The sequence below is a fragment of the Microtus oregoni genome, unplaced genomic scaffold, assembly GCF_018167655.1.
Source record: "Microtus oregoni isolate MIOR12 unplaced genomic scaffold, Mior012 000007F_ref0000211, whole genome shotgun sequence".
Lineage (NCBI taxonomy): Eukaryota > Metazoa > Chordata > Mammalia > Rodentia > Cricetidae > Microtus > Microtus oregoni.
In genome coordinates this window covers 14,194,592-14,207,839 of record NW_024543066.1, presented here as the reverse complement: position 1 = coordinate 14,207,839, position 13,248 = coordinate 14,194,592, and the positions used below count along the sequence as shown (strand labels likewise).

General features: G+C 44.1%; 1 protein-coding gene across 1 annotated transcript; it reads left to right on the top strand.

Moving 5' to 3' along the window:
* Nucleotides 1-3,205: 3,205 nt before the first annotated feature.
* LOC121450912 (sulfotransferase 1C1) lies at nucleotides 3,206-12,909 on the top strand. The gene is made up of 7 exons (XM_041656294.1): nucleotides 3,206-3,377; nucleotides 6,286-6,414; nucleotides 9,107-9,204; nucleotides 11,019-11,145; nucleotides 11,356-11,450; nucleotides 12,395-12,575; nucleotides 12,797-12,909. Exons 1-7 carry the CDS (start codon nucleotides 3,206-3,208, stop codon nucleotides 12,907-12,909), a joined length of 915 nt encoding a protein of 304 aa, XP_041512228.1.
* The last annotated feature ends 339 nt before the right edge of the window (nucleotides 12,910-13,248 follow it).

Sequence of the window (13,248 nt, the reverse complement as noted above, 5' to 3'; positions counted from 1 at the left end):
TGCCATAGCCTTCTGTGCTTGCTTCTCATTCCTCTCAGAAAGGTCTCAGGCCTTTGCTGCAGACACCTGCATCTGGCAGCCTGGGTTTACAGGAAAGTCTGCACAGCTTTTTCCCAAGGGTGGTATCAGGCTATGTACCTAGGGGAGCCCCTCAGTATACTGGAGCCTTGAAAGGTTGTCAAGGCATTGCAAGGCCACAGGGGAAACTGGAGAAGTATTTTTCAGAAGTACCTGGACCCCAGACTCTCTGAAAGCTACCTCCTTCACCTCAGAAACAGGCTGACCTACTGCAAGCCTCCTGGGGTGTTAGAGGCACTAAGATATGTGACTCATAGAGACAGGACTTTATTGCCTGACACGATTGAGTTCATGGGCATTCTTTTGATCACCTGGTGCCCTCAAAGCTGACTGGTGTGCTCCTCACTGGGCTCTGGTAATAAGTGGGCTCTGGTAATAAGTGTGAAGTGAACAGTCCCTGAACCTCCTTGAAATCACCCTCCTGGGTCACTCCAAAGAGCCTTATGGGTCTGTTATCCTGGCAGAGGAACATACAAAAGAGCATACTGACATAGTAAATAGATGGATTAAGAAGCAAGACATCTCCGTGGCCTGATGAGGAGGGTTTCCATGCCCACAAGAAGATGACTTGGACCCAGGCATCTGCAGAGACAGGAGAGTCAGAGCTTCTAGAGCGGCTCAGGTGTGATGCAGGGTAGATCTGGGGGTCCTGGAACTCCCAGAGAGATGGCTATGTACCAGTGTCATTTTCCCACAGGGGAGTTAACAGGCCAGGCTATCCACCTTCTGATACGTACTTCAATTTCTTTCTTCAATAACTTGAATTCTTTATCAAACAAATCTTTTAGTTTCTAGTTACCCCAAGATATTTTGTATGATTTTCTGCCATTGTGAATGTCATCATTTCCCTTATTTCTCTCTCAGTTCTCTTGTCATTTGTATATAGGAGGGCTACTGATTTTAGGTGTTAATTTTGATCCAGCTACTTTGCTGAAAGTATTTATCAGCTGCAGGAGTTTCCTGGTATAATTTTTAATGCCCACTTATGTATACTATAATATCATTTGCAAATAAAGACACTTTGATTTATTGCTTTCAAATTTGTATCCCCTTGATTTCTTTCAATTGTCATATTGTTCAAGCTAAGATTTCCAGGACTGCATTGGACAGGTATGGAGAAGAGACAACTGAGTGCTTCCTGATTGTAGTGGAATATCTTTGAGTTTCTTGTCATTTAAGTTGATGTTGACTGTGACTTTGTTTTAAACTGCCTTTATTCTGTTTAGATATGTCCCTTGTATTCTTTTTTTTTTAAATATTTATTTATTTATTATGTATACAATGTTCTGTCTGTGTGTATGTCTGCAGGCCAGAAGAGGGCACCAGACCTCATTACAGATGGTTGTGAGCCACCATGTGGTTGCTGGGAATTGAAATCAGGACCTTTGGAAGAGCAGGCAATGCTCTTAACCACTGAGCCATCTCTCCAGCCCTGTCCCTTGTATTCTTAATCTCTCCAGGACTTTTATCATGAAGCTCGTTGGATTTGCCAAATACCTTTACTGAATCTAATGGATGATCATGTGGGTTTTTTTTTTTTTTTGCCTTTCAGTTTGTTTATATGGTGGATTACATTTATTAATTTACATATGTTGAACAATCTCTGGGATGAAGCCTACTTGATATTATTTTAATGTGTTCTTGGATTCAGTTTGCAAATATTTTATCAAGAATTTTTTCATCTATATTCACAAGGGAAATTGATTTGCAATTCTCCTTTTTGTTGCATCTTTATGTGGTTTGAGTATCAGGCTAACTGACTTTCTAAAACAAATTTAGCAGTGACCCTTCTCTTTTTATTTTGTGAAATAATTTGAAATAATTTCTTTGAAATCATGGTAGGATTCAGTGCTAAAATCTTCTTGTCCTTAATTTATTTTGGTTTGTAGACTTTTAATCACTGCTTCTATTTCACTAGGGGTTGTAGTTCTGTTTAAATTGTGTTATATGATCTTGATTTGATTTTGGTAAGTTGTACATACGGAGAAACTTATACATTTCTTTTAGATTTTTTGGTTTGTTGGAATATAGGTCTTTAAAGTATGTCCTTATGGTTCTGTGGATTTCCTTGGTATCTGTTGTTAAGTCCTCATTTCGTTTCTAACTCCCTCTGCGCCACACACCACACATTTCCAAGGAAGGCCACAAGGGGGAGAAATTCCCTACTTCTTCAGGCAGGGGCTATGTCCCTTCGCTCTGTCCCCTGGCTCCTATTGCACAGGGATGATTTCTTCTAGGCTGAGGAGTTTCCAGTGCTTCGAGGGTATCGTCTCTTTATTTTCCTCATCCAGTATCTACAGTTCCTGATCCTAGACTGAAAGACGGGGGGGGGGGGGGGGAGCAAACTTACTTCATGCTCTCCTCTGAGAGGCCGCACCCTTTCCAAACACAAGGTCCATGTAAGTAGGTGTGCAGGATGAGAAGAGCTGTCACCTCAGGTCTGATTCTGCCACCTTGGATATTGTCTTAGTCAGGGGTTCTATTGCTGTGAAGAGACACCATGATCATGGAAATCCTTATTAGGAGAACATTTCACTGGGGCTGGCTTAGAGTGCAGAGACTTAATCCATTATTGGCATGCCAGGAAACATGGTGGCAGGCAGACGTGGTGTTGGAGTGGTAGCTGAGTTCTACATCTGGGTCCACAGGCAGCAAGAAGAGGCTAAACTGCTAGGCCTGGCTGGAGCATCTGAAACCTCAACGCCCACCCTAGTGATACCCTTTTTCCCACAAGGCCACACCTCCTTATCATCACATTCCATATGAGCATATGGGGGCCATTTTCTTTCAACCACCACAGGTATACCGGTCAGGAAAGCATGTGATTCAATGATTTACAAAGCTCTACCTATCTCTCAGGTCTCAGACAGGAGGGCTCCAAAAATGGCAGATTCCTCCAAGGTTACCTTCCTCCTTGATAGCTGCCCCCTAGAGATGCTTGTTTCTTTAAACCAAGCTCTTTTAAATGCCTCTTGGGCCCACAATTTTACTGTTCTTGCTAAACGAATACAAAGCATGCTAGTCTCTCTGATGACCACCTGAGACAATTGCTTTCAAAGTTAAGCCCAAGTATTAGAAGTGACATCGATTCACCTTCCCACAGAATCTGTCAAGTCCCCATTCTAAGATGTCCTCAGAAGAAATGAAAAACCTCCATCTGGAAGAACGGCACCCGGATCCAGAAACCAAAGAGGTGAATGGGATCCTCATGTCCAAGATGATAAGTGATAATTGGGACAAAATCTGGAACTTCCAAGCAAAGCCAGATGACCTCCTCATTGCGACCTATGCAAAGGCAGGTGGGTGCAAGGAATGGTACCAGGCAAAGCCACTCCCATGGATCAAGGGCTTCCTGACACGGGCATCCTGATTAAAAGAGGATGGTGTTGCTAATCTTGAAGAAGGTTGTTTCCTAATTTTCTGAGCAGTTGCCATACTGATATCCAAAGGGGCTATACCAGTTTGCACATTTATACAATGGTATACAATGGAGTACTGCACAGCAGAAAAAATAATGACATTTTGAAATTTGTAGGCAAATAGATGGATCTAGAAAATATCATATTGAGTGAGGTAACCCAGACCCAGAAAGACAATTATCACATGTACTCACTCATAAGTGGTTTTTAAACATAAAGCAAAGAAAACCAGCCTACAATTCACAATTCCAGAGAACCTAGACAACAATGAGGACCCTAAGAGAGATATGCATGGATCTAATCTACATGGGAAGTAGAAAAAGACAAGATCTCCTGAGTAAATTTGGAGCATGGGGACCATGGGAGGAGGTAGAAGGGGAGAAGAGAGGAAGGGAGAAGAGCAGAGAAAAATGAATAGCTCAATAAAATTAATAAAAAAAATTTAAAAAGAGGAAGGTGTGGGGCTTCAGCCAAACAGGTCCCTTGGGCCAGGGGGACATCCCGACTCATAAGTATTCATGCTTCGCCCTACAGGGTCCTCCTTTAATTAAGAAAGAAAGACAGAGATGGACCAAACCTCACAACCCCCACCCCAAAGACTTGGTGAAATTACAAAATGTCCTAAAAGCACAGACACTGGGAAAGAATGGAAATTCTTAGGGCAAATCCTACCATCCGGGCCATCCTTCTCGATTCACTTCCCTAACACTTCTAAGCCTTTCCGTGGCCTAGATTGGCACGGACTTGAGCACAGGCAGCCAGGTAGCGGTGCTGAGAGCACATGTACCCCCACTGAGGGAGAGATGGAGGAGGAGAACCAGTGGTTAGATCCCAAGGAATGAAGAGGGGTTCATGGGGAAAGGATGGGGAACACAAAGAATGGCATGCGCATGAGCAGAGGGGAGCGCGAAGGAACAAACCGCCTTGGGAAGACAGGTTAATGACCAGCAGAACCTGCCCACCCACATTTTTTCATCATTCCACACAATGTGATGAAATTAACAGTTTGGATGTTTGACTTTGCAAGAGGGACTTATGACAATAAGATACAGTTGAATTCCAGGAAAGGGCCATCCATCAGAGGCTCTGGAGCCTTTGCTGTCCCCAGGCACTAAGCCTCACGTTCCTTGTCATCTCCACCCTGGTTGTTCACCTCACGGGTCAACATCCAACTTAGGAGTTTCCAAGCAGACCTTCCAGCTGCTAAAGACAGGCTTTCCATTTCTGTCTGGTTTTCACTGGACATGCGACTTCCTGGCTTAGGTCCCTAACTTCCCCCTATCTGAGCATAAACTGCACTTCCCCCTTAGAGCAGAAATTTTAGATCAGTCCACCTCGAAAATCACACAGTCGTCTGCAATACCCTCTGTGCAATGGTCCCAAACACAAACACGTACTCTCTCTTGCCTTCCATTTCTCCCCCTCCTCTCTGACTTTAAGGTAGCATTTCTCTCAGCACCTATCTGAAAAGTATTTTCATCCCAATAAACCGCTCTGCAGATGCAATAATCTAAATCAGACTAAATCAAACAGAATTAGAGAAAGCCCAGGTTTAATGGATACTACTGCTCCCGGGCAACCTTCCAAGCCCTCTCAGAGAGGAGATGGGGAAGGAAGACTGGAAAACCACATTTGTTCTATGGAGGGGGGCAGTTTAAATACCCTGTGGGAGTGATATTGAGCCTCTCTGGGGAGGGGTCACCATTCGGCAGGTTTTCTTGGAGGTACAGTCTGGACTGAGGCAACTCCCAGGGGAGCTGCTTGGTATGGAACTTTCCACCCAAACATTCCAGACTTTTTGGATATACAGATGCCAGGGGCTGGGGCAAAGCCTGGACCCAAACATTCCAGATTCTTTGGATATAAGGATGTCAGAGGCTGGGGTGATGCTTTAAACCAAACATCCCAGTCTCTTTGGGTATAGGGGTGCCAGGGGCTGGGGTGACGCTTCCAACCAAACACTATCAGTTTCCCATGAACCCTACATATACTTCCAGGTGTGAACCACACCTGCGCTGTTCCCCTCCCAAGAATGCTTCCTTCTTGTGACAGGCAATATTCTATCCCTACTTCCATTCTTCATGCCAAAGTTGCCATAGTTCTACTCAGCTGAGCTTCTCTGGCCTTTCGGGAGTAAGTAACAACCTTACATTCCTGTGCGTGCCTCCAGCGCATCCCCGTCCCCCATCCTGGCTGTGTGTATCGCTCATGTATTGGGTTTATCTGATAGGAACAGAGACACCAAAAGTAGTGACTGGGTCCTGGTGCAAGGAAGACTAAAAACTCTGACCTTTGACTCGAGTAGCTAATTACCTAACTAGAATGGGAGGATCTCTTAATCAGAAAGAGAAGAGTGGGTGGTAGGTGGGCAAGAAGCAGTCTTTGTCCTGTCTCCTCCAAGAGGACCATCAGCTTGTTAGAGCCGCTGCATTGGCTAACTCATCCGTGCATCAACCCATATTTGCCCGACGCCATATTTATTCAATCAAACTCCATTTATGGGGGAAAAGTGCTTTGCTGAGTGCCAATGAGAAAGAGGACAGAGGGGACGTAAGAAAGCATACACTACAATCACAGGGTGACAATGAGCACAAAGGGCCACTAGTGTTTAGAGGAGCCCCTCCCCCAAACACACACAGAATGTGTAGAGAATGTAACAGGTAAACTGAGTCTACTCAGAACCCAGCAAACCTGAATGTAGCTGAGTATGTGTGTAATTGACTAAAGAGGATTGAATTGTGCCACGACTGGGTAGAACTGAAGATAACAGGTATTATATAACATCTAGGGACCACCTGGACACAGGAAATTGTGGACATGATCCAAAATGATGGGGATGTGCAAAAGTGCCAGCGTGCCAACACCTTTGACCGTCACCCTTTCCTCGAGTGGACTTTGCCTCCACCCCTCAACTCGGGTGAGTTCCCCCCACTGGGGTGCAGTGGACTGTGGCCACTGTGCAGGGTCAGTTTACACCTCAGGTGGGTATTCCTTCTGCAGTCTTCCTTCTAGAAAGCATTTTCAAATGGAAACATAAAGGGGTGTGAAAGCAGCTTAGGTCAACACACACAATTCCTTTCCCTAAAGATGAATGACTTGGTAGCACAAGGCACACCTCCTACGGTGGGTAAGCATCTGGAATGCTATGCATGTATAACAGCTCCATGAAGGAATGGGCTATAGTTTGGAGTAGGTATGTCCCCAGAATCTGAAAGTTAAACACTGCTCTCCCAGGAAGGCACTAGGGAGAAGCAATGGAGCCTCAGGTGGTCTTGGAACTTACTCTGCAGACCAGGCTGGCCTTGACTTAGAGATCCTTGAACTCAGTGATCTTCCTGTCACTGCCTCCAGAGGCTTAAGGATGTACACCTGATTGCTGGCCCTTTCAGATCGGTGGTTGTAGAGGTCTAGGAAGCTTCTAACAGCCTCTCCAGGAACATGGCAGGAGTTGCAGTAGATCCTTGTAAAATGTCACTAATATTAGACAAATTTGTGGGCTTCTGTGCAGAATTATGGAGGCCATTCATCAAAGTCCAACAATAGGTAGAGAGTCTTCTTACCTTGGTCAGGGTTGGAGTCCTGTTGAGGTCTGGTAGAAGAGAAGGCAGTTTCCAGAATCAAGAGCGTCCTCAGAGGCTATGAATTTCCTTGCTTCCTTCTGGATCTTTTGTTTCTCTCTTCTGGGGTACAGAGCGTTTGGAGCTGTTGGCAGTCATCCCAGGTAGGCTGCTGATTGTAAAATAATGTCTCAGGAAAGAAATTAAACCTGGGGTTTATCAGAGAAGGAGAGGTTTTGAAGTTTCTAGCTATAAAGATCACTGGTGGAAAAGGGATCATAGACCATAAATGGAGCCACATCACCGTGGCTTCCCTTATGAGAGGAGCCACGGACCCATAGAGGGAACTGGGATGGGGTTGTTCCATGAGGATGGGTGAGTCAGGGGTACAGCCAAGAGTGGGGAGGGAGGGCATTGAAGGACCCCCTGCAGGTACAGGAAAAGCTAAGGACAGAGTCGAGGACAGTGGGTTCAGGAGGAGTCACAGTGAAGGATAAGAGGGTTGTGAAGACTCAGGGTCAGGGGTCCTCAGCCCCTTTGGGAGGCTTTTTCTACTGCTCAGATCTTCTGGATCCCATGTTTGTTGTACTCTAGCATCCAGGAAGGTTGTGTTTCCAGGATATCCAGCCATGCTCAAATGTAGGGAAACTGATCCTTGTCTTCCTAGGATGATAGATTGAGCCCTGGCAGCAGTTTTCATACTGAATGATACAGTATCAGTCCATCCCACACTGGAGGCTGACCAATCCAATTTGCAAAGTGAACAGAGAGTTCCCTTGGAGAAGTCGACTCCACACTCTGACTCTACATTCTGATTCTCATGCTCTGGAACCAATTTAAAGTTTTGTAAGATGCATTCGAAGGTGGAGGCTGAGAGCATCAATGAGGTTTAGTTTTCCATGGCTGCCTACAATTCGAAATGATTCATGGGGCATAGAAACACAGGTAAGGGACAGAGACAAGAGAAATGAATTCAAAACACAGGACGCAGATGGGTGGCCACCAAGACAAACCAGATCCTGGGGATTTGTGGTGCTATCCAGGCCACATCCTGCACTTAGGGATTCTTACTCTGTTGCCAGCTTTTCCCACAAGTCCCCTGATTGGCTCCCCAGACTTACTAGAAGCTGAAACCTAAGTTTATGTTACCTCCAGGTATTCCTGAACGCAGGTACTCAGGTGAACTCCTTGAAATTTTTAGGAGACATCTTGGTGGGAGGTGATGAATTCCTGGAGCTGAGGAGTAGCCTCTCAGGTACCTCCCTGGGACCATCAGTCCTTTCCCTTTCCGTTTCCTAAGAGGCACCCATCTTAGGAGCCAGGGGTCTCCTTGGGAATTTTGCTAAGGGGATGAAAGAAAGAAAACACCGGAGAGGCCCCAAATAAGTCAAATTGTATAGGATCTTTATTCAGTACCAGTGGGGCTGTCCCAGACAGAGTGGTGGGAAACAGCTACAGCCTCCAACTTTTTCAAACTTTTGATTGCAAAGATTTCAGTTGTGATGTATACAGAAGGCGCCCATAGACAGCTGCAGCAAGCAGGTGTCGTTTACAGAAGTGGAGAGATAGCAGTTCAGGAGTCAGGCATTTCCTATAGCTTTGAGGTCAGGAACTCATTGTAGAGGAATTTATGTCTGCTCCAGAGACTAATTTACCCAACATAGTTCTAGCACTAAGTATTCTTAGGAACACTTTTACGAGATGGCATAAGTATAGCTCAGAGCCTACCATACAATAAGTGAAAAGTTCCAGTGACACCCCTTTCCCCAGTCCACCTTCAGATTCCTGACATGGGATCTAAGTTTAGGTAAAGGGCAAGAGATATGCATAACTAAGGGCTCCTGTTCAAGGAGTAGTTCCGTCCATCACTGTGTAGGGCCCTCTAGGATGAACTGGAAGGCTGCTGTCAGGAGGGAGGAAGACATAGGACTTCCATATGTAAGACCATAGAGTCAATCATTTAGCCAATACAATTTCCAGAGTTTAACACAACATTGGATCTACATAACTGGGGAGAAACATCTGGCTGAGCAATGTAATATTATTTCCTAGGTCTGGATCTGGCTAACAAAATGCCTTCACCTCGAACCCTGAAGACTCATCTTCCTATTCAGATGCTGCCCCCTTCCTTCTGGAAAGAAAACTCAAAAGTAAGAACAGCCCAGTTTTATTCATTAAAACAGAAACAACCAGTGGAAACTATAAGGCAGGTGGTGCCATTATCCCAAGGCCCACACACTCCTTTCTGCACCCACCTTTCCTTCACAATATGCTTGCCAGGTATGATTGGAAGTTTTCCTCTGTGCCCGATAACCCATGCTAAAAGAGAGAAGTCAATGAAACAAAGCAGGGGTTTGTTATCTGGGGCCTAGATTTTTACCACAGGTGAAAATTATAGAAGAAGCCAGCAGATGCAGAAGATGCAGCAATGAAAGAAGAAAAGAGTGATTCTAGGATAGGGTCGGCAGCTAAGAATGCAGGCCATCTCCGGCACCAGAAGCTATAAAAATGAATTTTTCTCTACAGTCAACAACAGGATCTAGCCCTGCTGACACCTTCGCTTTAGCCCACTAAAACATGGCCTCCAAGATACTAAGATAATGCATATAATTTTTTCAGACACTGTATATATGATCATTTATTACAGCACCAACAAAAAACTAATATAAGTTATCATACTCTTAGAAATTATATTTGACTTTGTATTCTGTGTTTTAAGTACTTTTGCATATATTCCCTTTGCCTAGGACTTCTCTTGTTTCTAGTCTGTTGGGTCTTGAATACAATACCCAGCACAGGAATATTATGCAAAATAGGGACTGAAGATTAAATCAGAAATCACTTGTTTGGCATACAAGAGCCCCTGTAATGTAGTGTGTGTGTGTGTGTGTGTGTGTGTGTGTGTGTGTGTGTAATGAGACTGTAGTTGCCTCACACTTTTTGGGTACCTAAGTGTTTTCATGAACATTTGATAGAAATCCAGAGGCAAGAAAGGGAGCGGAAAAACAGTCATGCAAGGCTGATAGTATTGGAGGGAGTGCAGCGGGGAAAGCACACATTCAGGTGATTCACAGGGAGGGAGACAAGCAGGTGAGGCACTAGACACAAGTGCTTTAGAAGACACGAATGTGCTTATAACAGATAAGAAGCTTTGAAGTGCTACTTACAGCAAAATGCCTGCCACAACCGACTGATGAACTTAGGAGAGGTTTATTTTGGTTCCTGGCTCTGGAGGTTCAATTTCAAGATTAGGCCGTGCTTGTGAATGGACCTCTAGTAAAAATAGCAGCATGGTAGGAATGGGGTCCAAGGTGAGAAGTTGAGTCTCAAAGTAGAAAGGAAAGACAGGGAGAGTGGGAAACAAGGAGCTAGGGAGACCAGGAAAGAGAGAGAGGGAAGGAAAGATCCACAATAAATCCTCAATGCCCTAAGGATTTCCCTTTAAGCCCTGTCTTTAGTGATCATGTTATGAACATGGAGCCTCATAAATGGGGTTGGGACCTTTATTAAAGATGGCCATCTGTGAGGAGGTGGGTCTTCTCCCAGACAATGAATCTGCTGACAACTTTATCTTCAATTCTCCAGACTCCAGAACTGTGAAAAGTTAGTTTCTGTTGTTTATAAGACATGCAGCATTTTATCATAACTGAACCAAAGCACTGCAGGCAGCCTCCTTATTCCCTGAGATAGTTTAGGGCAACAGCAATATTTACCATATAAACCACCATGCCTTTATGATAGAAAAAGGATATACTTAGTTATAATGCTAAGATTACAGCTACATTACCAAATGGTTTGTGAGCATATTAGAAAGGGTGCTCATGCTGATCATAAGAACACAAGCCCACCCCAATTCCTCCAATAAGTTAGTCTGCAATACGGAAAATACCCTTAAAGAACACAAATGATAGTTTTCTATCTTGTTTCCTCTCTTCCTCCCACTCTCTTTGCTAAACAAACCTAGATTATCTATGTGGCCAGAAATGCCAAGGACTGCCTGGTATCTTACTACCATTTCTCAAGAATGAATAAAATGCTGCCTGACCCTGGTACATGGGAAGAATACGTTGAAACATTCAAAGCTGGAAAAGGTGAGCGGAAGAAAACTGTGCCCTTCTACTTCCTAAGCCAGGTGCAGACAACAGACCAGATTCTCGGCAGATACTTAAATCCCTCAAGGTCTTTCAAGGGAGTAAATGCATTTCATTTTTATCTATCAATTCTCCTCTTTTATTTAGCACAGTCGCCCTCATTTGATGAGTTTTAAGGTGGTAGTAACGGTCCATCTCTTTCCTCCTCAGTGCTCTGGGGCTCCTGGTATGACCATGTAAAGGGATGGTGGGATGTGAAAGACCAGCACCGCATTCTCTACCTCTTCTATGAAGACATGAAAGAGGTGAGGCCAGTGTGATCTCCACTGGGTGTTCCCACATCCTCATACGCTAATATCCCAGTGACACACTGGGATGTGAGCTTGCCTGCAGAAGACCCTTGAAAGACATTCTCTAAGTTTTCTCTTTCCTTCCTAAAAAGCAAAGCAAGACTTATTCTGATATCCCTAGCTATGTTTCATTGTCTGTCTCACAAAGTGATTGTAGAGATTTATTCAGTCATAGCTGCAGAGTGCACAAAGTTGTATTTAAAAAGTTTGGCTTAATTTTCCCTCTTCCATACCCATGAAGTCCATCATTATCTGGGGTCTAGTCCATGTCAACAGTGACAGAATTAGAGACATAGAGTGGGGGTACTGAACTGACCCCTCTCTCTGCTTTATTATGAATGAGTAGACCACAAGTCTACTCTCAAAATCCTGTGGACTGCTGTGCCCGAGTTACAGAGCAACGTCTTCTACCAAAGCCAAGAATTTGTGCTTTAACCAGAAGATCAGCTCCTTGCTTCTGATGAGAATGAGACAAGCTACAACAGTTCACATCCCTGACTCAACTTGACAACTTTTATGATAACTTTTATTCATTCTCTCATTAGACTTCTGATAACTCACAGTCCCTTCTTCTAGGCTGTGATAGCCAATAGCCCAAAGACGGTCACACAAACCCACCTAGCCTCTGTGATCTTTAAACAATCCCTGTCACCCAGTAAATGCCATCATTCCTCTCCCAAGGTTCCAGGTACTGTCTGTAGAGACATCTGCCCCCTGCCACAAGTTACTCTCCTGGATGGCAGGAGTAGAACCTGGGACAGACAGTGTCATGCACTAAAACTACTTAAGATAATTGATACCTTGACACATCCTTTTTCCAAATATTGTCTATACTGACTAAACTGAATCATTAATGGAAAACCAAAATTATTTATTTTGCATACCTGTTCCACATGCAGGACCCAAAGAGAGAAATTGAGAAGATTGTAAAATTCCTGGAAAAAGACATATCAGAGGAAGTTCTAAATAAAATCATCTATCATACCTCCTTTGATGTAATGAAGGAAAACCCGATGGCCAACTATACCACTCTACCCGCCAGCATCATGGATCACTCTATCTCCCCTTTCATGAGGAAAGGTAGGTGAGATTGACATCCTGAGGTGCCAAATAAGTCTCGTGGTCCTATAACCAACCTGTGTTTTCCCATGATATCCCATGCTACCTGGCTTGCTTTGTTAATTGCTGTAGATTTGGAGAGGTGACTCGGGTACCTGATTATCTTGGTATAGGGCCTAGGGATGTATAATCTCTCCTCCGTCTGGACCTGCAGCAATCCCTAAGATTTCACTTTGTTTCAGGGATGCCTGGAGACTGGAAGAACTACTTTACTGTGGCACAAAGTGAAGCTTTTGATGAAGACTACAAAACGAAGATGGCGGGGAGCACTATTACTTTCCGCACAGAGATCTGAGCGCAATGGAGTTGGGGCTGGGGGAGGGGAGATAGATCTTCTGACTAAATCTTTTAGCCATTTGAGATTCATATTAAAATATATTTAACATCATTTCTCTATCCCTGAGCTGTTGGCCAATTCTGTAGGTCCTATCATACTATTTCATCAAAATGTAATCAAACCCTGTACAGAATGACTTCTGTTACAGTATGTGATAATTTTCACTGATACCTACTACACAACCATGGAATTTAATGTGCTTAGGCAAAACTCATGAATAGACATACATGATAACAGGATTTCAACATAAGAAAGTAAACAAGAAAAGCAAAGAGAATGAGAAATGAGCGCTGAATA